The 22377-nt window shown below is 37.9% G+C and overlaps 2 protein-coding genes and 1 pseudogene across 2 annotated transcripts in view; 2 read left to right on the top strand and 1 right to left on the bottom strand.

Moving 5' to 3' along the window:
* The first annotated feature begins 1021 nt into the window (after positions 1-1021).
* Positions 1022-9293, top strand: ncaph2 (non-SMC condensin II complex, subunit H2). Its single transcript, XM_051688353.1, has 19 exons — positions 1022-1168; positions 1601-1739; positions 1844-1945; positions 2192-2256; positions 3041-3116; positions 3493-3558; positions 3686-3765; positions 4009-4175; positions 4435-4556; positions 4665-4739; positions 5749-5818; positions 5956-6057; positions 6152-6196; positions 6283-6353; positions 6457-6553; positions 6795-6934; positions 7022-7123; positions 7308-7457; positions 8623-9293. Exons 2-19 carry the CDS (start codon positions 1632-1634, stop codon positions 8764-8766), a joined length of 1782 nt encoding a protein of 593 aa, XP_051544313.1. The 5' UTR covers positions 1022-1168; positions 1601-1631; the 3' UTR covers positions 8767-9293.
* Positions 9294-9607: 314 nt separating this feature from the next.
* Positions 9608-10623, bottom strand: LOC127434926 (protein SCO2 homolog, mitochondrial-like; annotated as a pseudogene).
* cfap54 (cilia and flagella associated protein 54) overlaps positions 10443-22377 on the top strand; it is a 36614-nt gene continuing 24679 nt past the window's right edge. Inside the window, exons 1-12 of the mRNA XM_051688354.1 lie at positions 10443-11630; positions 12727-12832; positions 12952-13095; positions 13453-13621; positions 13712-13770; positions 13867-14010; positions 16706-16819; positions 16946-17047; positions 17170-17362; positions 17451-17546; positions 17652-17764; positions 17846-17963. Coding sequence (XP_051544314.1) covers positions 12731-12832; positions 12952-13095; positions 13453-13621; positions 13712-13770; positions 13867-14010; positions 16706-16819; positions 16946-17047; positions 17170-17362; positions 17451-17546; positions 17652-17764; positions 17846-17963 — 1354 coding nt within the window. The 5' untranslated portion in view covers positions 10443-11630; positions 12727-12730. The remainder of the gene's footprint in view (positions 11631-12726; positions 12833-12951; positions 13096-13452; positions 13622-13711; positions 13771-13866; positions 14011-16705; positions 16820-16945; positions 17048-17169; positions 17363-17450; positions 17547-17651; positions 17765-17845; positions 17964-22377) is intronic.

Here is a 22377-nt window from a genome sequence, read left to right as displayed (position 1 = left end):
AGATAGATAGATAGATAGATAGACAGACAGACAGACAGTCAGACAGATAGATAGGTAGACAGATAGATAGATAGACAGACAGACAGACAGACAGACAGACAGACAGACAGACAGACCAATCGACTGACAGACAGACCGACTGACAGACACATACATACATACATACATATATACATAGACAGACAGACAGACAGACAGACAGACAGATAGATAGATAGATAGATAGATAGATAGATAGATAGATAGATAGATAGATAGATAGATAGATAGATAGATAGATAGATAGGAAATAAAGAGTGATAGATAGACAGACAGACAGACAGACAGACTGACAGATAGATAGATAGATAGATAGATAGATAGATAGATAGATAGATAGATAGATAGATAGATAAATAGATAGATAGATAGATAGATAGGAAATAAAGAGTGATAGATAGACAGACCGACAGACAGACAGACAGACAGATAGATAGGTAGACAGATAGATAGATAGGTAGACAGATAGACAGACAGACAGACAGACAGACAGATAGAATGTGTAGTTTTATTTATAATGTGAGCGTCATGTCTATAAATAATCTTGGAAAACCTTTCCCACGTGAGCTGTGGGCACTATCCCTGTACAAAGACAACGGCGGATTAATTGCCTCAGATGATCTTGCTTCTGCTTTCTCACTGTGGGCAGTTCTCCTGACTTGTTTGTTTCTTAGTTTTAGGAAGGGGGTCACATTTATGTTTAAAAACCAATTAACCAGCCTAAAAAGGGTGAAGTGGTTAACTGAACAATTATTCAAAGCATTCTGCACAGTAATTGTTCATTTGTATATTTTCTGTGTATTAACGTCTATTCCAATCAAATCTATGTTGCTGGTTTACGGCCCCATCTTCTGGTCACGACCGGGATGGTTTATAGTCTCTGTTATTACAGCGTTGATGATGAAGCGTCATGTGTGATGCACCTCCAGTCCATCAGGGGGAAGCAACTCTACTGACGTTTGGTGTGACGTCACGCACGCGGCAAAAACAAACTTTGACGCACGCGCGGGCGCGGCTTTTGTAGATTTTGTTTTCTTGTAAAATTTAGTGACGAAAACGGTTTATTACCAGAAAACAACAGCAAAAGTGTATTTTAATTCACCAGCTTTTGCTTATTCGCATACTAAAGGTGAGCAGGATTATATTGATTATCATCAAGCCGGAGTTTCTGCGTTGTAAAGCTGTTGCTAGTTTGAAAACGGCATATTTTTTTTTTTTTTAAGTTTAACTTAAAATGTGTGCTAACAAACAATGATTCTATTAAATAATACAGGTATACACCGAATGTAATGTTCAAATAATACATCTGTTTATTACAGGTATGTTTGTAGCCAGCTAGCAAGTTTCCTTTTAAACATTTTTATGGTTTATAAAATGTGATTTTCAATTTAAATGAAAATTGGGTTTTGTCTGCAACTGTAACAGTGTATTATGAGTGAAACAAAGCTTTCTTAGTCAAAAAGTTGCCCTTGCCCTTAACCTTGCATGATATTGTTGCTTAATGACAAAAGCATTTGGTCAGATCAGAATGGTAATGTTTCATAATGCCTGTTAAAATTAGGATTTGCTGGGTATTTTGGAAATACCTGGTCATGGATTCTGCAGAGACCAGATATGCCCACCTGCTGCAGCCCCTGCGGGACCTAACCAAAAACTGGGACATTGACCTGGCCAGTCAGCTGGGAGAGTATCTAGAGGAGGTGAGAACGTACAGACACATTGATCAAGTAGTACTTTAATGATTTAACAACTTCTGTCCTGTCCTAGAGACTCATATTGTTGATGTTGTCTGTATCGTTGACAGCTGGACCAGATGACTATTTCATTTGATGGTGGTAAAACTATGATGAACTTTGCAGAGGCTGCACTTCTAATTCAAGGATCAACATGCATCTATGGTAGAAAGGTAAAATATTGAATGCTACTTGTGTCTGTTATGCTGGCTTATTTAACTGTATATTCATTTTATATTGCTTTAATCAGAAATGTTTTCCAAATTAACAAAATAGTCTAATCTTAGCTTAGTTGTGTCAAAGGACATGTTTTTATTTTTTATTTTAGTGCTTAACTTTTCATCCTAAATACATCTGTCTCAAAATAAGCTGAGATTTAGGATGGCACAAAGATGATTCAGTCTTTTCTGAATCTTAAGGTGGAGCTTCTTCACACTCTTGTGTTTCAAACATTGGACTACATCTCTAACAAAAACAAAAACAAGTAAGTGTTAGCGTCCTGAGCCTCCAGTTTCTGTTTCTTTTTTTATAAAGGGTTAGTTCACCCAAAAAATGAAAATTTTCTCATTATTTACTCACCCTCATGCCATCGCAGATGTGTATGATTTTTAGAAGAATACTTCAGCTCTGTAGGTCCATACAATGCAAGTGAATGGTGACCAACATTTTGAAGTTTAAAAAAAACACATTAAGGCTGCATAAAAGTAATCCATATGACTCCAGTGGTTTAACTCCCATGTCGTCTTAAGCGGTCTAATTGGACTGAAATGTAACTTCTTTTTCACTGTACATCTTGCCATTGCCGTCTGTAGGCACAATCATGATTTCAAGGCAGAGTGCTAGATGGTGCTAGGAAGTGTAATCGAGCTTGAAATGATGATGAACAAGGAGACTGCTGATGTCAAGATTTATGTGAAAAAGGAGTTGTATTTTGGTCTGTTCTCTCCTGAAACCAATTGGATTGCTTCAGAAGACATGGATTAAACCACTGGAGTCTTGTGGATTACTTTCATGCTGCCTTTATTTGATTTTTGGAGCTTCAAAGTTCTGGTCACCATTCACTTGCATTGTATGGACCTACAGAGCTGAAATATTCTTCTAAAAATCTTCATTTGTGTTCTGCAGAAGAAAGAAAGTCATACACATCTGGGATGACATGAAAGAGAGTAAATGATGAGAGAATTTTCATTTCTGGGTGAACTATTCTACTGGTAGAACATTACATGGAAATATGTTGTCAAGACATTTGTGTAAATCTATGTCAACAGACGTGACAAACAAGGTTCTTCAGCAGATGGTAACCAAGACAAATCCCCTTCAGGCAGCAAAGAAGATGATTGTGAGGTGTGTAAATGATCAATAATAGTGACTATTTTTACTACATTAAATGATGGACTTTAGTGTATTTTCACTTTTAGTGTCTGATCAATATTTACTGGATTTATTTCTATTATTGAGCTGCTGTATTTGCTCTGCAGTGCTGAATCTGAATATGACCTAATATGAATTTATTAACCCTTTTTTGGAAATGATTTGAAAGCCAACAGTCAAATCTCAGTTTTTATTGGGATACTCCTTCATTCCTGATGATGCATCTAATAGAAATTAGTCATCTGTAGTGCTCTGTGTAAACACTCAAGCATTCTCCTTCATTTAGACTGTGGTGCTATCTCGAGCTTTTGTATCTGTGTGTGTGTGACTGAATGTATTTTTAATGCAGTTTGATGAGATTGAGCAGGATGAGAATGCCAACTCTCTGAATATAACAATGAAAGATCCAACAGAGGTAAGTCAGTTTTCCCCCATTAAAGTCATTTTTATGTGTCGTGTCATAACAATAACATTAACAATTAATGTGTAAAGTGGATATCCTTACCATTCTGTTTGTATAACTCTTCCTTTTGCTTCTCTAGCCAGTGAGGATTATCCGTCTCCCTCCTGAATCTCTCATTCCTGCAGAATCCCATGAGAAACAGAAATACCCACTTCTCAGGTAAAGACCCTGCCCTCCAATCAGGAATTCTGACCCAGACAGAATTGCTTTGACCGTATCTGATTATTGGTTGGTCCCATCAATACCAATTCATTCCTATTGCCTTTTTCATCGCAAGAGAATATTATCTGAGCAAGGGACTCTGTTGCAGGAAATTGACTTAATGTATTTTACTAACTGATCAAGCACTTTGTAAGGGTAAAAGATTTACAATAGTGTGTGTGGGAATTTGTGTCTGTTCAGTCTAAAAGGGGAGCTTCTGGGCAGCTGTAAGGATTTTCGAATTAATAATTTCACCATGGATGATACGGGACTGATGCGACTGGGGTCTTTACTCACTCATTTCCTTAAAGACATGTCAGAAAACCAGTTCAACACTTCTGTACATGCACCTATGCCCTTACAGACAGGTAAGGACTCACACTTATTACTTATTGTGTAAGACTGTCCAAAATACTTTCAGTTGAACTACTTTGTTTTGTTTGGACACACTCATAAATCCCAGGACCATCAAACAGAAAAGACCAATGTGATAAAGATATTGATGTAGTAGAAACATTTTAAGCCAGACTAAAATATTACCACACTGGTTATGCTGTGTTGAGTGTGGCATTTTTTCTCCATGTACTAATTTCACCTGTTACTATTTTGTATTTGTCCGGTGTTCAGAGGGTGTAGCTGAGGTGGGTGATGGTTACACTGATGAAGATGATGCTGGTGGAGAGGTTCTTCCTCCACTGGAAGACAATGGCATGGAAGTGGAGTCTGAGGAGTGGCTCGAACGGCATCAGGTATCACTTTGTGTGCAATTAAATGTAGACGTTAGTTATTTTTGGCATTTGGGAAAAGGTCTGGTCGTTTAAATTTTAAAGTTTGCCTTTCCCTCTTAAATGTTCAAGGCCACCAGTGAGGGGAGGATGCTGAGACCGAGACCTGCAGTACAGCCAGTGTTAGAGGAGCCCAAGCAGCTCAAGGTACAAACACCCTGCACTGAAATAAAACAGCCTATTTTCTTCGCATTTACCGGTACACTGAAACAAAATCAAAAGCCACTTTCACACACCAGTAAAATGCTGGATTAACTTTTTGGTAAAGGTACCACAGCTGTTATTCACAAATTGCCAGAGATCAGGCTGGCATTTTGACAACAGGTCGTGTGCACGCTAGATGTAGACCGATATATCGGTTTTACCGATTAATTGGTACCAATACTTGCTTTTTGGAACTATCAGTTATCTGCAAAAATCTATGCCGATAGTCGCTGATTTAAAAAAAAAAAATGGTTAAAAGCCTCTGGCTGGCGCTGGAGGAGTCTACAGTTAGAACAACTTGGTTCTACAGTATAACAACGGCCTTTAGAGTTGAAATAAAAACAATCACTGACTGACAATATTCATCCATATTTTTATCCTCACTTCAATGCAAATTTGGTTATTTTGATTAAATGATAAAGTGTTCTAAATTAATGCAAGCCCCATCAGCAATAGATTGTGTCTCCAACATATGTACAGTGCATATAGCATAGTAACAGAGCCAAGTCTAAGTCATTTCAAAATTAATGTCCCAAAATAAATGCGTTTATTTCGGGCTTGTTATGCTCCAAATCTTCATTATTTTCTAGTTATTATTGGGTTTTTGGTTGCACAGTAAACTGCATCTGGGATTTTATTTGGACTTTTGTTGCCACTATGTCTGTGCCTATCATAGTAAGGAAAGGCTAAGAAAGTTTTTTAACATTCTATAAATCCATTTGAAAAACTATTGGCTAATTAATCGGTTATCTGCCTTTTCCACCACCTTAGTTATCGTTATCTGCAAAATCCACTATCGGTTGACCTCTAGTGCACGCATGACCTCTAAATGGAAAATTGCTTTCGAATTTATAGGGAAAGCTCATTGTGTAAAAGTGCCAAATGACCAATGTAAGAATTCTGTATTACATCCACAAGTACAGATGTATGCAATTGTATGTGCATGTTCCAGGAAATTATGGACCCTTGGAAATGGCATGACTCGTATGCTGCATTTGGGGAGGACAAGCCTCTCAAAACAGGTGTGTTGTCAATCTTTCTCCAAGATGTGTCATCATCACATTTCCCCTTAAAATATCTGATAAGTTAACATAAATTAGCTTATCTTTTCCAAAATGACTTTCTAACTGTTGGATTTTCTGTCTTCTCTGCCCTTTAGGGAAATGTTACAAAGTGCCAGCAGGTCTTGAGGAGTCAGGAAAGAGGAAGAGGAAGGGCCCTTCCAAACTGCAGGACTTTGGGAGCTGGTTCTCCAAAACCTGTAAGTTGTTTGTATCTATTCAAGTATTTGCACAGGAATGTGAGAAATCACTTTGTTTCTTGCGATTCTGAGTAGAGATTTTTGCCTTTTACAGTTGAGGCTGCAGATCGCAAGCTAAAGAATGGACCTACTTATCCTGGTAATTCTCAGAGATATTGCTTTACAAACAATTTCTGCAAGGAGTAGTAGTAATTTGTAATAATAAAAACAATATTTTTATTGTAGACCTTAACTACATCTTTGTGAGTAAAATGGACCAGCGCCTGAAAGTACAAAAGCAGATACTCAGGAAAAGGGTAAATACTATTTTCAATTAATAAGTGATAGTTTATATGACTGTGTATCTTTGTAGATGATGTGTCGTTTAACCCCAGGCATGTTTTTTTTTTTTTTTTTTAGGGGGTTTTTGTCACTGATGAGGAGTTGAAGAGAACTTACTTGGAACCAGAGAATCATGAGGACCAGATTGAGGAGGTCCGGCATCCAGATGTAGAGGGTGAGAAACATCCCCTAACACTAACACACACACACACACACACACACACACACACACACACACACACACACACACATCAAATTCAATGTCACTTGTGTATCACTTTTGACTAATCTATTCTTTTAAGGACTCTAGCTCTCTTCTAAACCTAAGCAGTTGTATTTTGTGTCATCTATTATTGGATGGAAACATTATTTAATAAGCTCACAATGTGAACATTTTTGTGGTATTTTTAATTCAGGCGAGGACTTTTCAGATCAGGAACATGACAACTTGGTTGATGAACTTGAGCCTGCAGAACACCTTGGTGAACAGGAGCAAATTTTCCAAGACTTGCATATGAGCCGGATAAGTTACGAAGATCTGGTGAAGAAGAGTGTGGTACGAAAGCTTGGTCATACAAATGATTTCTTGGAGAATAATGTTTTATATAAATTGGACAGTGGTCATTTATTTCTCTGTATGTAGGATTTGTTTCTGGTGAACTCTCAGAAGTACGCACAGGAAACAGCGTTATCGCGAAGAGTGAAAGAGTGGGAGGATGGAATCAACCCTCATCTCGCTGCTCAGGTAATTATGGATACATTTTCAAAATGTTTTGTAACCGAGACAATGTCCTCCTGCAACTACTTAATGTGATCTCAACTTAGATTTATTCTCCTTAAAGAATAAATGTAAAGGGAACTATTGGTTGTAATTTAACAGGATTAGGTGGACCCCTTTTTTATGTTTTTGAGGATTTTCATCCATACAGGAGACCCGTCAAACTTTTGACATCCACGAGTATGGAGACAGAATTGTTCAGGCTCTCTTTAGTGTCGGGGTGAAAAAATCTTTTGCGGCCATCGTCGAAGGCAAAGAGAACACAGAAGCCTGCAGATATATGCTGGCTACATTACAGCTGGTGGGTATACAGAGCAATAATTCTTGATACTACTACTACTCTGTCTGAGAGTTTAGTAATGTACAGGGATCTGACAGTCATGGAAAATCTGGAAATGTCAGGGAATTTTAAAATTGATTTACAGGCCTGTAAATTTCTGTAGTGTATACGCATTTTTCTAGATTAGCTCTCCTCTAAATATTTCATTGGCTAGCATTAATCTTTGTGAGTGCTTGTGCAGAGTAAAACTGGTTGCCCACAAACCAATATGATAACATTTGTCTCTCTGTTAAAGGCCGGTTCATATTTCTGCGTCGAACCTCCACCGCTGGTTCCACGGTTTGCTGCGTTGGGGTGTCTGTGTCGTTCTAAGTACAAAGCCAAAATGCTAGTGTATTGAGAGAAATTTTCTGAAATAATTATACATTTTATTAATAAACAAAAGCAATTTAATTTGTGGATTTAAAAGTATTTAATTATTGTAGCATTAAAAACAGGTTCATCAGAGTATGTAAACATGTTGACATTCAGGTAGGCCTAGATATTATTGTATATGTATATACATGTACTGCATATACATATTTATATATACTCTGCCATGCTGAGAGAAAATAAATCAGGCATATACTGTATACTTGCTCTTGAGTCGCTTAATAAATAAATATTTTGAAATATTTTTGACGCTCATCAAAATCATAAATTGTTTTAATAACTAGCCAATTTACATCACCAATACAAAATGGGTGTTGTTGTAAAGCTTAGAAGCTGTAACCGCCATATCTAGGTGTAGCCTACAGCGGAGGTTTGATGCAGTATAAATCAGCCCTAAAGTCTTTGAGACATTTGTATATGAAGAATATTCAATATATAAATACATTTACTCAAAACATTACTACCTGACATACAAATTAAAATCTGCCCCAACAATTATTTTTCAAAATGTCTTATCCAGTAACCGTGAACGACATGAAAGGCCATGGAAAAGTGAAAATATAGAAAAGTCATGACATAGTACCCTCTTTGAGTAACCTTGCAATTAATGAGTCTGTTCTTTGACCGAGGTTTGTGTGTTATAGGCACTTGGGACATTTAAAAGGACCTATTTGCACAACTTGGAATCATGTTTTAGCATTAAAATGAAAGAAATATTATGATTTTTGATCTAACCTAAACTTTTCCATTGCAGGCCAATGATTACACAGTGGAGATTGACCAGGAGGAGGGCCTTGAAGAATGCATAGATACAATGGCTCTCACATTACTGACTACAAAAAGGGCTCACGAACGCCTGAAAACCTACAACGCACCCTCTGCAACAGATATTCCCTGACTTGTTTATTGCTTATCATCTCTCACCTGTGGCCCTTAATAGAAGCTATTTATCACAGACAATTCATGAGACAGAAAGGCGCCACAAAGATTTTCTGCATCTCAGACATTTAGTTGATTTTTTTAAAATATTTGTTAGGTCATTGAAAAATTTATTCTGATATACAGTATCACACTTCTATTTGTATTTGGTCTTCAAAAATACTTGGATTGATCTGAGTGCTGAGATGAGGAAATAATTAACAGGTGTGCTCTTGCAAACTGTATTTTGCAAATGTGACCTACTTTGATTTTTATTAGGCTAATTTGTCATTTCATAGCTAAAATTATATTATATAAAAGTCTTTAAAATGGTTTAAGAGGTCTGTTTCTATGAATTTTCTCTGAATTAAAGTAATATCCATGATGTTGACTTGAGACCTTTTAAATTTTTATCTCCAAGTAAATAACATCTGAACTGTTTTTTTAAAAAACATTTTTTTATTTTTTTATTTTTTTTTTTTTATAATAGCACAGAAGCATAAACATATAAGTAATAAAAACAATAGTGGTGCACTATTTAAAAGTGAATTGTTCAAGTGTGTGATCTGTGATTTGAATGAGACTGTATTACTCTGAATTAGTGAGGATATCTCAGTTTGTTTTGAAAGTGCCTCTTATAGTTTGGATAAATAATGTTCCTGTATTGGTGCTGGTACAAATTTAATTGACTGAACTCAAAGACTGAAGTCAGAAGTCACAAGTAAAATTGTGTGGCAATTACAAACTTTAAATCATGCAGATAAGCTGTTGATCATTTTGACATTGAACTTTATTGTGCACAACACGCACAATGCTTCATGCTAATCTGGAAATAATTTTACATAGTTTTTAATGTGATTTTGAACATTCTCAGCAAACTGGGTGTCATTTTTCATTCGATTGTAGTAGTCCAGGAACAGTCCATCTGGATTAACTAGGTAGAGTAGTATGGTATGGTCCACAATATAATCTCCATCTTCATCTTCAGGACCAGCACTGGCTTAGACCCAAAATCCCTTCCTGCCTCCTTCACTTCCTCTGCAGTCCCAGTCAGTCCAACCAGTCGTGGATGAATGTCTTTAACATATTTGGTGATAGTGGCAATGTCATCTCTCTCAGGGTCAACTGTGACAAACAAAGGCTGGACAGGGGGCAGGCTAGGGTCCTTATCCAGAATACGTACCACACTGATTATCTTATCCAGCTCATCTGGGCAGATATCCGGGCAGTGGGTGAAACCGAAGTATAAGAACACCCAACGGCCCAAGTAGTCCCATTTAGTTCTGTGTTGTCCCATGTGGTCCAACAAATGGAAGTCTCCCTGTCCCACAGCCACATTCCTCAACTGCTCCAGTCACTGTGCTTGCAGCCTCTGCTGCTTCTCGTGATATACATACCACCAGGTACCAATGATACCACCTCCAACTAAGTGCTAAGTTTTATCCTGGCTGATGAGCCCTGAGAGTAAGAAGCTCTTTGTTCTAAGAATCAATGTGAGTGATGGTAGTTTGGTGAAGGAAACCCAAGAGCTGATGTGCTGAAGTGGGCCCAATGTGTCTTTTTGAGAGATCTGCATGAGGAGAACATACCCTTTGGTATATAATGTGAAAGATCAATTGTTTCTGGAGTGTGGGATGATTTAAGAATGCTCCTTAATGTCACATATGAGCAGAGTCCTCTGAGATTGAACATCCTCAGCATACATGAAGCACAGATGATGGAGAAAAAGAGTGAGGGGAGAAATCAGAGCAAAGCCTATGAATTCAGTTGTGTTTGATAAAGTGGCAATAATTTAAATCATGGGTTTTTAATCCTGCTACTAAAGATCTACCTTCATGCAGAATTTACTTTTCTGGTTTTGGCTGGTTCCGGTGTGTTTGATTAAGGTTGAAGCAACACTCTGCAGGTAGGTAGATCTCTAGGAGCATGATTGACATGCCTGATTCAAATTATTAATTAAAATGTGCATTATTTGGGAATATCAGCTTTCACAAAGCACCATAATTACAATCTACTCATGCTTGGGTATCAGCAAGAATAATGCAACAAACGCATAAAAAAAAAACATCTATTTTTTTTTTTTTTTTGTTTACTTAAAAGCATGTATATCATTCAATGCCCCCTGTTCATACTACGACAGTCTATGATAGTATTAGTACTAGGAAGCTAGCTCTTCAAACTAATCTAGAGCTTAAACTACACATGTCAGGACTCGAATAGTATTAAACACGTTCTCACGGCGCAATATTTTAAAATGTTACACTTGCTTTACAGAGTTTAATCTTGAGCTACACATGTAACATGAATGTACAACCATAAATCCATTTTTAACAAATGAGGGCGTAACCGTCGACTAGCGTGTTACGACAGTTAGTCACCATTTGCGGATCCCATACAAATGAATGGGGAGAGCCGTAAACTGACACCTAATTATCGCAAAATTGTCCGTGTATTCTATTATAAAACAGCAGTTTTATCGTATTAATCTTCAAACATAGTTCATTCCAAAAGGATTTTTTAATGTAAAACATGTTGAAGGTTAGCGGACAGTCGGTCAATTCATTAAGTGATGAGCTGTTTCCTCACAAAAGCAGTTTATTCAGCACACTGAAGCATCTCGTCCATAGACACCCATTCATAAAGAACGGCCTCTTGTCTCCTCGCCAGTGTGACCGCCGCGTTATGCATTGGTCTGCTAACATTGAAAAAGGGCTCTGGTCAAAGTCTCTTTAGCAAGTCAGTCCATTGGCGGCCATTTTTGGAACGCTTTCGGGAAGCTATTTCCAGTCATGAAAGTGCAGTTCCAATCTACTTGAATGGGGGAACACCGAAATCTCAAAAACGGTTGGTCAAGATTACGATCAAAGAACATATATAAAATCAGCCGTAAAATCGGACAACACTGGAATCAGAAATGTTGCTTCTTTACCTCAGATTATGCTAAAAAACGCAATTTTCTCGGCTTGTATAGCTAATGCGCATGCGCGTTCTTGAGTTGATTGACAGGCGATGTCTGTATCTAAAAGGTGATTTGGCTCTTTTACCTGTAAGGTGGGACTTCCTTTCTACATCCGTTGACCGTTGGGCTCTAGAGCTTGGTCGGGCGTTCCAATTTCTCCCATTCATTTTAATAGAAGTGGCAACAATCCTGTTGGAGTAAAGCACACTTTAACCTCGAGGCGCAGATTCATTTAACAGCAAAAAGAAAATGTTGGTCACGTTGGATTATTGCGATTTCTAAAAGGTTACTGTAAAATGAATTATACATTTTATTACTTGTTAATGTTTATTAATATTTGTAACTTGCACATTAGATCGGTAGATTCGTCATGAATGGTCGTGTTATATATCCCTTACTGCCAGTTGATGGCAGGTTGGCACAGGTAGATAAACCACTCTTGTCAGGCCTGTGAGGAAATGTGGAAATTGATTGATCTTATTCTGAATAACTCTTCAAGAGGTTTTCCTGATTAAATTAATGTGTTTTATAAATGTATAGCATTTTCATTATGTTTTCCTAAACCATTGCGTGGGTTTCGCGCGCATGGTGTTGCCAATGGAGCTAAATGTAAACAGAACGCGCGTCGTATCCATGACAACAGACTCAAACACCCAGTCGCTCTCGTGCTTTACAAATGGACTCTGCACCAGCATCCTATTACGGACCCCTGGATAAATGCAACCCTGTACTATCAGCCTTTAAAAGTGACCTAAAAGAGTTTAAAGGGCAAATAAAGAAACTGTCAGGCTCGCCAAACTTTGACCACCGATTATATTCTAGAGGGTAAGCGATAAACATTTAAATAAAGAATACTTATTCAACAAACTATCTTTTTGTTGGTGTTTATTATTATATTATTACGTATTATCTAGGCTATAATGTTTTTAAGCTTCGTCTTTGTTGTTTCAGATGCAATCTGTTGTTTTGTTTGACTGACAGGTCTATGAAACTGTTTGAAACATGGAACAAATATAAATCTCGCCTTCCTCAAGCGTATTATGAAGAGAACCTGTTACAAATAGCAGATTTCCTCCTTGACAACAAGGTAGACTAATTACCTATCTGTAAAACACAATTAAAAGGTGTTTTCTAATGCTATTAATCTTCATTCATTTACCACATTATGTTTAATTTATATAAATCTTTCTTTCCTTTTCAAACAAGCTTTACAGACTTGCTCTCTGGCAAGGGTACAGACTCTTTCTGCAGCAGTTTTGCACTGTAAACCTGGAGAGCATAAAAGATGTGGAGCATTTCAAGCAGTCCTTCTTCCCGGATGGCTTTGATACACAGAGGGCACAACTTACGGTTAGAGATCTTTTCTGTTGTACATAAAGTCAGCATAGGCGTGGTGGTGGCGTAGTGGGCTAAAGCACATAACTGGTAATCAGAAGGTTGCTGGTCCGATCCCTACAGCCGCCACCATTGTGTCCTTGAGCAAGACACTTAACTCCATGTTGCTCCAGGGGTTTTGTCCCTATAATAAGTGCACTGTAAGTCGCTTTGGATAAAAGCGTCTGCCAAATGCATAAAAAATGTAGTGTAATGTAGTAGTTCGTCTTTATGACATAATCCTTCTGTTTTGATCAGTGTTTCTTTTGTTGTTTTATTAATTTATTGTGTGGTTTTCATAATGGATAAACTCCGGTCCTTTATGTCTTTTAGTTCCGCGCTCTGCAGGGAGAATGCCAGTGCATCTTCTGTTTGGAGAGAGAGAGATGTGCACCGCCAGATCAGAGTGGGGTGCAACGGCTCTTGAGCATCCTGGGATTTGTGCGCATTCTGATGCAAGCTGTTCTGCCCCATGAAAGTCTATGCTGGATACTGTACAATGGTACTTTCAGCAATACATCTGAGAGTGATGTATTACATCATAATGATGACAAATAGTGGTTGTGACTAAATATTTTCTATATTTCCCCAGGTTCGTTACACATGTACAACATATGCAGATTGCTGATGTCTGTGGGTCATGCTTCACAGGTCGATGCGCTTTTCATATTTGTACAAAACATACTGTATAATCTCAGTTTTATTGGTTTTGTATTTTTTAATCTTTAGTGTTTTGTCTTCTTTCAGATTGTAGAGTTTTTACTCTGGGCATGCACATGCCTAGAGACCTCTGTTCCTCTGCTGACTTCCAGCTTCCTGCCATGGAGGGCCACACTTTACTGTGCTGTGTGTGAGTGCTATTTTCACAATCAGGCTTCAGTACAAGCAGAGGTGAGTTTCACATTAAAACAAGGTTTAAAGTTTTAAAGTTGCTTTTAAATCAACTTGGCTTTAAAGGAATAGTTCACCCAAAAATGAACATTTTGTAGTAATTAATCTCCAAATCCAAATGACTTGTTTTCTTATGTGGAACACAAAAGGAGATGTTTTAATGAATGAACAAATGTATCATAGTTTATGCTATTTGTGCATCATATTCTAAGTCTTCTGAAGGCATATGAAAAGTTGTGGCGAGAAACAACCCGAAATGTAAGGCATTTTCAGTGAAAATCTTGATGTCTGTTGCGTGTTCACTAGTGGTTGATTCTCACCAAAAAAAAAAAAAACTATCAAAAGCCCTATTGAAACTTTTGAGCCCTTTTTTAATCTTTAAAGCGAGTCACTATCAACTAGGGCTAGATGATATATCTAATTTTTACAATATAATCGTGATTATTTTGCTGAGGATATAAAATTAAGCGATATCGTCAATATCGCGATCATTTTTATGTGCTTTTTATTTGGCCATTAACCTCGTGAGACCCTGCATCCACATGTGTGGATGTTGTATTTTGGCTTTGCTATATGCAACACATAATTTAAATTAATTTAAACTGACTGAATACTGTTCACAAGACTCTAGACTGTCATTAAAGGGTTAAACTTCTGGCGCCCCGAGTCACGTGACACAACAGCATGCCGTCGATTTCCTTGAAGTGCTTCTACGTGCACAGAGCCAACAAAAGTGCCTCTGTAAGAAACCTCTTTGAAACCAGTTTGGGTGTAAATAGTTGTGTGTCTAATTTTGTTTAATATGCCACTTAAAAAAAAAAATCATAAATTTTTCGCACGTCAGCGTGCTGATAAACATGATGTCCACGTACGTGGATTTTGGGACATTATTCCCTCAAAAGTAAAAACAAAAATGTTATTTTGAATAACTTTCAACATTAACACATCTGTGTATCATTTTGCTTAATTTTAATATAAATTTTGCTATATTTTATTTTATCACTGTACAATACGATTCTATACATTAACATTAGTATATGCATTCCTATATATTTACTGTGCATTTTCACATTAAGAATCAATGGGTTCATCCAAAAGCTGAAATATTTTGCTTTTTAGAGGCTTTATATGGTGTTAGGATGAAAATATGGTGCATTTCGAACTGTTCTGAGACCAGTGCAGACAGACAGCACACTGGAGGTTATGTTATTCACTAAATAGGGAGCAAGGGAGCATGCTATAACTCTCTATGCAGCTAATTGCATTCATTCCTAAAATCCGAGCAAAAGTTCAGTTTCAGGCTGCAGATGATGTTTGAACACTCAACATGTTTGGCAGACATGGGACAATGATAATCAGTACATCGATTTAGAATTTATAATGTATAATTTTATTTTAACATGATTGGCAGTGAATGGATCATGCTGGCCATTTATTTGAATCAGAATTAATTATGCTAATTTCTGATTTAATGTTTCAAAAACATGAATAACCAACACTCCTGGAAACATAATAAACAATTTGATTTAAAAAATAGCTTGATATTAACGTAAAATTCACAACTTAATCCCGCTGTCCACACATGTGGACATAACTTTTTAGGACAACTATTTGCTCTAGAATTTTTTATTTTTATTTTGCTTGTTTATTAGGTGCTACTAGTTACAAATCAAAAAGGGAAATGGAAAATGCACACAGCAGTCACAATCGGGTCTCAGGAGGTTAAATTTCATTAAGAGCGCATCAGAAGACTAATTTCACGATCTTTCAGGGCTGCACAATTATTCAAAATAACTTCAAAATGGCGAAATGGTTATATGTGATTATTTAATTACAAAAGGCTGCGATTAATGACAGATAAACATGTGCGTTTCAGAATAAACAGGTGATGCGCTGTTCTGTGCACGCGCAGGGCTCGTGTTTTTAGCGCTTTTAGAGAAGTTTCCTGCAGGTTCAAGCATTCCCACAATTCAAAACATTAGTAATCGCTACAAATTTTTATACAAATCTAAAAACGCAGCACAGTATAACAGAAAAACAGGATATGACAGCGTTTCACCAGATGCGGAACATTGTAAACTGTCAAACACACTGTTGCTGCACTTACTGTTTCAAAATAAAAGCCCCAGGTGAAGGGAAAGTAAATAGGACAGAAATAACTTACTTATATATATATATATATATAAAAAAAATCTAATCCTCAAATTGTGTTAATTTAGTAATAAACAGTGGGAAACATGCCTTCATTATTTTTAACTAGATTTATAATCAGTGTCTTTAAAATATTGAATCTGCTTGGCTTGGATGGCATGATGTTTTTTCTGATAAAAAAAAAAAGAAAACACTTTTGAGCCATTTCAGAGTGAATACATAATTATCCAGATATACCTGTATATTGAATATCGTCAATATGCTGAAAAATATCGAGATATAATTTTTGTAGCCGTATCGCCCAGCCTTACTATCAACAGCCATTGTATTGAAAAGTGGAACCGGGATATTCATTAAAACAAAAGAAAGGAAGTCATACAGGTTTGAAACAACACAAGGATTAATAAATTATGACAGATTTTCATATTTGGGATAACTATATCTTTAATGGTACAAGACTTTACGACTGATATCTAAGGTCGTGATAGAAGACCACTTAGGCATAATATTCGTCTGCCTCTTGTTGTGCTTTACCTGGCAATAGGTGTTTGCACGACGAGCTCTTGGCAAGATCAGTGAATTGGCCAAGCTGGAGGAGATGACTGGTGCCCAAATGTCATTTGAGACCCAACAAGCTTTTAAAGAGGCCACTATAAAAGTGAGAATCATAGCCTGTTTGATCAGTCTAAACAAACATGCTGTTGTTTAACAATTCTTTGTATTATTACTGCTGTATTCTTACACCTGTCTTGTATCATTTTATTGCTCCATTAATAAAATAAAGCTTGCAGTCATGGTGTTTAAGCGTTCAGTGTATGAGCCACGCAGGAAACCTAAAGGACTCTTTAGGCCCAAACAGAAGATCAGTTTAAGAGAGCTACAACTAGTGAGTGTTCTACATTATCTAGTTGCAATGCTTGTATTTACAGGATACCTCTTTTTCCCAGTTGTTCTTCTTTCATCTCTGCTTTTTTTGTTCTCTCTCTGTCCGTTTATTTCTCCCTGTAGACTCCGTGGCCTCGCACGCCCACTGAGCGTATCCTGATGGAGATGTTTGAAGGTAATGCTGCTCAGTTCCTGGCTGTGCTGGAAGCTCTTCAAGACAGCTCTGTCAGGCCACTGCACACTGGCATGCCTGAAGAATCGGAGGTCCAGGAAGTGGTGCTGGAACTCATTTCAGCTGGCATTAGCTTACTGTCTGGTAAATTCTCATCCTCTTGGCCTCTGTATAACTTTCACATCACTTCGTATGGAGTGTTCCCTTTTAAATGTTCCCTTTTTTGTCACAGGGATTGGTGGTTCAGAACACATCTTTGATGCAAGTTTGCCTACCTCTGTGAATGCAGTCACCCCTACTTCCACTCTCTTTAAGATGGCTGTAGATGGTGAGTCATTTCATTCAGCTTGCCTCATTCTTCTGTACTCTCATGTGTTTCTGTGAGTTTATATGTTGAGAAACACTGTTCAGGGACTGTTTTTTTGTACCACAGGGAAGAGTAAGATCACTGTAGATGCTGCGGTGAAGTTTGTGAAGCAGCTCTTCAGATATGAACAGTGGAATTTGTTTTGCTCGCTGTCTACTGCCCTTACATCAGTAGTAGCTGTGAGTAATTCTGTTAAAAAAATCAGCATCTCAGCATATCTAAACTGCCATCTTAGCAATCTTTTCTTTTCCTGTATGCAGAACATGGAGGGTCGTCTGTTCAGGAAATTCGAGCTGGAACTGATGCTTTTGGAGGGTGTAGAGCATGTGATGTCCACTCAAAGAGGAAAATGCATCATGAAAGACACTACTGTTGATGGTAAAGCTGGTATTATTATTCTTCAAGTAGAATCTAATAAATTCTAATGCATACACTTATAACACACACACATTGTAAGCATGGGTGTCACTTTGTTTTAAAAAGTGGTGGAGAAATTTTTTTGTCACGAAGTGGCGAAACTCATGAATATTAATATCACACAGCCTGTATCAAATTTGATACGCAATTTTCTATAACCTCTGTATCATTAACATACATTTTTTACTGATAATCCTGTTGTATGCAATGTACTAGATGTCTACTGCCACCTACTGCTTCCATGCATATCTTGAAGTAGAAGTATTTGTATTTTTATTAAAAAATATATGCCTTTGTATTGAGAAGCATTAGTTTTTTTTTAATGTGAAATCTTTGCTGATTTTTATATAATAAAAGTGACAATAACAGTTATATTCTTACTGACATTTCACATTTACATTTAGTCATTTAGCAGACATTTTTGTCCAAAGCGACTTATAAACGAGGAACATAGCAAGCAATTTGTCATACAAAGTTCAACTATCAAGGTGGCTGGAGTAGTATAGGCACTAGCACAGTTTTTTGGTACAGTAAGTGCAAGTTTAATAGTAAGTGCATTTAGTGTGGATTGTTTAAGTGTTCACGGTACAGATGTGTTTTTAGCTGGTTCGTGAATGTTGAGATGGTATCAGCAGATCATGTAAAGTTGGATTCCACCACAGAGGAACAGAAAAAGTGAATGATCGTGAAATAGACTTTGTGATGGGACCGCCAGGCGCCGCTCATTCATAGACCGCAGAGAGCGAGTTGGGACATACACCTGGAGGAGTGAATTGAAGTAAGAGGGTGCTGTTCCACAGGCTGTCCTGAAGGCCAGAGTCAAAGCCTTGAATTTGATGCAGACAGCTACAGGTAGACAGTGGAGTGAAATCAAGAGTGGAGTGACATGATTCCTTTTTGTCTGATTGAAGACCAGACATGCTGCTGCATTCTGGACCATCTGCAGTGGCTTAATTGTGTTAGCTGGGAGGCCAGCCAAGAAAGCATTCCAGTAGTCTAGTCTTGAAATGACCAGAGCTTGGACCAGGAGCTATGCAGCATATTCAGACAGAAAAGATCTGATTTTCCTGTTGTTGTAAAGTGTGAATCTGCAAGACCAGCCAGTTGATGAGATGTGGGTGGTAAAATTAAGTTGGTCATCTACCACCACTCCCAGTTTCCGAGCTGTTCTGGTTGGTGTTAGTGTAGTTATAACAAGATGAATAGTGAGGTTGTTGTCAACAGATGGGTTGACTGGGATCATGAGGAGTTCTGTCTTGGCAAGATTGAGCTGAAGGTGTTGTTCCTTCATCCAGGCCAAAATGTCCAAGAGGCAGGCAGAGATACGAGCTGAGACAGTAGGGTCATTACACTGGAACGACAGGTAGAGCTGCTTATCATCTGCATAGTAGTGGTAGGAAAAGCCATGTGCCTCAGATGATCGGTCAGAGTGATGTTGTGTACATCGAGTAAAGGAGGGGTCCAAGCACTGATCCTTGAGGAACACAAGTGGTCAGCTGGTGTGACTTGGACACCTCACCTCTCCAGAAGACCTTGAAAGATCTGCCAATGAGGTATGACTCAAACCATCCAAGTGCAGTTCCTGTGATGCCCAGGTCAGAGAGGGTGGACAGGAGGATCTTGTGGTTCAGTGTGTCGAAAGCAGCAGACAAGTCAAGAAGGATGAGGATGGATGATTTGGAGTTAGCTCTCACCAGTGTCAGGGTTTCAGCTACTGTAAAGTTAGTATTTTCTGAATACAAGCAACTTGTGCTTGGTAAAAAGTTTGTACATTATTTTATTGAAAAAGCACATCAAAATCCAACAGGATTTGGAGGTATATCTCTCAATCACCAGTCCATTCTATTCATGCCCACCACAAAAAAAATAAATAAAATAAAATAAAAAAAATAAAAGACTTGACGCCATGCAAGAAGCAGACTTGTGAGCGACGAGTGGTAAGCATGCCAGGTTAAATTTCAATAAGTTACATAGGATGTTGGACTAGTGGGCTAGGCCTACCCAAGATTCTGTTTTATTTGGCTCATTGGTCGCTTCCACCTGAAAGAGCCCCTCCCTGGTTTTGCATTGAACAAGAACTTCTTGCCCCTATTTTGCCATTACAAAGCCTTTCCATCAAACTAACCAGAGAAGTTAAATCACACCCTGTTATTTCACATTTGCACTCAGTATGGACAAAAGTGTCCAGAGTGTTTAATTCAGATATTTATCTAAATGTTGCCTCGAGCCTATGGCTAAACCCCAAACTATGCATTTATAAGTCCCCTTTTTGTTGGACTGAGTGGATTGCGAAGGGGGTTAATACACTTGGTAATCTTTATGAGAGTGGTGTGATGAGATCCTTTGAAAATTTGGCTCAATATTTTGGGATCCCCAGATCTCAGTTTTTTAGGGACCTTCAGCTTTGACACTTGCTCTATACTATTTTTGAGAATAGCATACACTCCCCTAGAGCGGCAGATACTCTGGGAGAGGTGATTTCTGCTTTTGGAAAAGGCCATGAGGCATCAGTGTATTATTCCGTATTAATTCAGAGTCTGGGGGACGGAGTCTCAACCACTCTCAAAAGATTATGGGAGAGGGATTTAGACCTGGAATTGGAGGAGGGAGAATGGGCTAGGTTTTAAAAAACATAAAAACTGCATCTAGAGATGCTAAGGTGCGCCTTATACAATTCAAGATTACATCGGTTCTGTTGGACCCCCTCTAAATTGTATAGGTTTGGTCTTAAAGACACACCCACCTGCTGGGGATGCCAATCAGAGTATGGAGATTTAACCCATGTCTTTTGGGGGTGTGTTGAAATTCAGAAGTTTTGGTTAAAGGTGCAGAGTCTGGTATGCGAGGTGTTTGGTATTCAGGTATTGTTCTGCCACAGACTCTGTATCTTGGGTGATGGGGTGGTCATTGACATTGTAAGTAGACACATAAAGAATTAACCAGTGTCATGATCGCCAGACAGATCATTTTGAGGGGCTGGAGGTTGGCTGGAGGTTGGCTGGAGCACCCTCTTTTCAGGAGTTGGGAGGGGTGGCGGCCTTTGAGGAAGTTACATTCAGAGGAACGGGGAGGTATAAAGTGTTCTTGGAGAAATGGGGCGGGTATTTGTCATTTGTGGATGTGTGATTATTGTTGTTATTTTTTTTTGTTTTTTTTGTTTATTTATTTATTTTTTATGTAGTTTTTTTTAATTGTTTTTTTATGTGTGTGCATGTGTGTCTATGTCATTTAAGACCACTGTTATGTTGCTGGGGTTAGGGTGGGATTGGGAGGGGGAGGAGTAATAGTTAGGGTTAAGTTTGATTCTATGTATATATGTTTTGTTCTATGAGTTACATTTATGTGAATCAATAAAAATCGTTAATCAGAAAAAAAAGAGAAAAAAATCACAAAGCCTTGAAAATTATGACATAATTTTTATAAGATATTTAAAATTTGAACTAATATTTATATGTATTTCATATGTGCAGCCTGCTCTGTCATTATAAAGATCTCATTACAAGATATTATAGTGTCATCTTATGGAGGTCTCCTCCTGAGACCCTGCAACAAAGGTTTTACAATTTCCTTTTGTATGTCTATATAGTGTTTGGTGCATAAAATACAAATAAGTTTTTTTGTTTGTTTGTTTTTTTCATATTGTATTTGATGTGCTGAATTGTAATGTAGTACATTTCTATACATTATTATAGACCAAGAGGAGGAAGTTGTCATGGCCAAACTCCCAAACATTTGGGATCTCTGAAAAACCCAGGGAGTCCTCTGATAATACCCCAAGATTTACTATGAATTTTACAATTATAATTGATTTCAGGCTTTATAGGGTTTATTAGGTTACGTGCAGATAATGTCAAATAATCTTTTACTGTTTTGATAAATACAATAAATATGTCACATAATTAATTTGATAACTTGATCCATTCACCCGACACTGTAAGTTCTGCTGACATTCAACGCCACTGATAACAGCCACAACAAGCACTCATTATAACATTAAAAATAACAAACTCAAGTGCCGGATCTTATTTTAACACACACGAACGAAATGGAAACTTCTTATCAAGAACTGGAGATGTTTGACTCCATCCAGGTCTCCTATGCAAACAAATTGGCCCGGTTGCTAGGGAGGGTAGAGTAACCTCCTCGTGGTCGCGATTAGTGGTTCTCGCTTTCAATGGGGCGTGTGGTAAATTGTGCGTGGATTGCGGAGAGTAGCATGAGCCTCCACATGCAGAGTCTCCGCGGTGTCATGCAAAACGAGTCACATGATAAGATGTGTGGATTGGCGGTCTCAGAAGCGGAGGCAACAGAGACTTGTCCTCCGGCACCCGGATTGGGGTAACCGTGCCACCACAAGGACCTACTAAATAGTGGA

This window comes from Myxocyprinus asiaticus, chromosome 45, assembly GCF_019703515.2.
Source record: "Myxocyprinus asiaticus isolate MX2 ecotype Aquarium Trade chromosome 45, UBuf_Myxa_2, whole genome shotgun sequence".
NCBI lineage: Eukaryota > Metazoa > Chordata > Actinopteri > Cypriniformes > Catostomidae > Myxocyprinus > Myxocyprinus asiaticus.
This window is presented reverse-complemented; position numbering and strand designations above follow the sequence as displayed.

Bases quoted from the DNA above. Each gene is read 5' to 3' on its own strand.
- ncaph2 (XM_051688353.1), top strand. From the start codon at position 1,632: ATGGATTCTGCAGAGACCAGATATGCCCACCTGCTGCAGCCCCTGCGG. The intron at 3,117-3,492 runs GTGTGTAAATGA...TTTTTAATGCAG, and splicing joins GCAAAGAAGATGATTGTGAG to TTTGATGAGATTGAGCAGGA. The intron at 6,197-6,282 runs GTAATTCTCAGA...TTTTTATTGTAG, and splicing joins GAATGGACCTACTTATCCTG to ACCTTAACTACATCTTTGTG.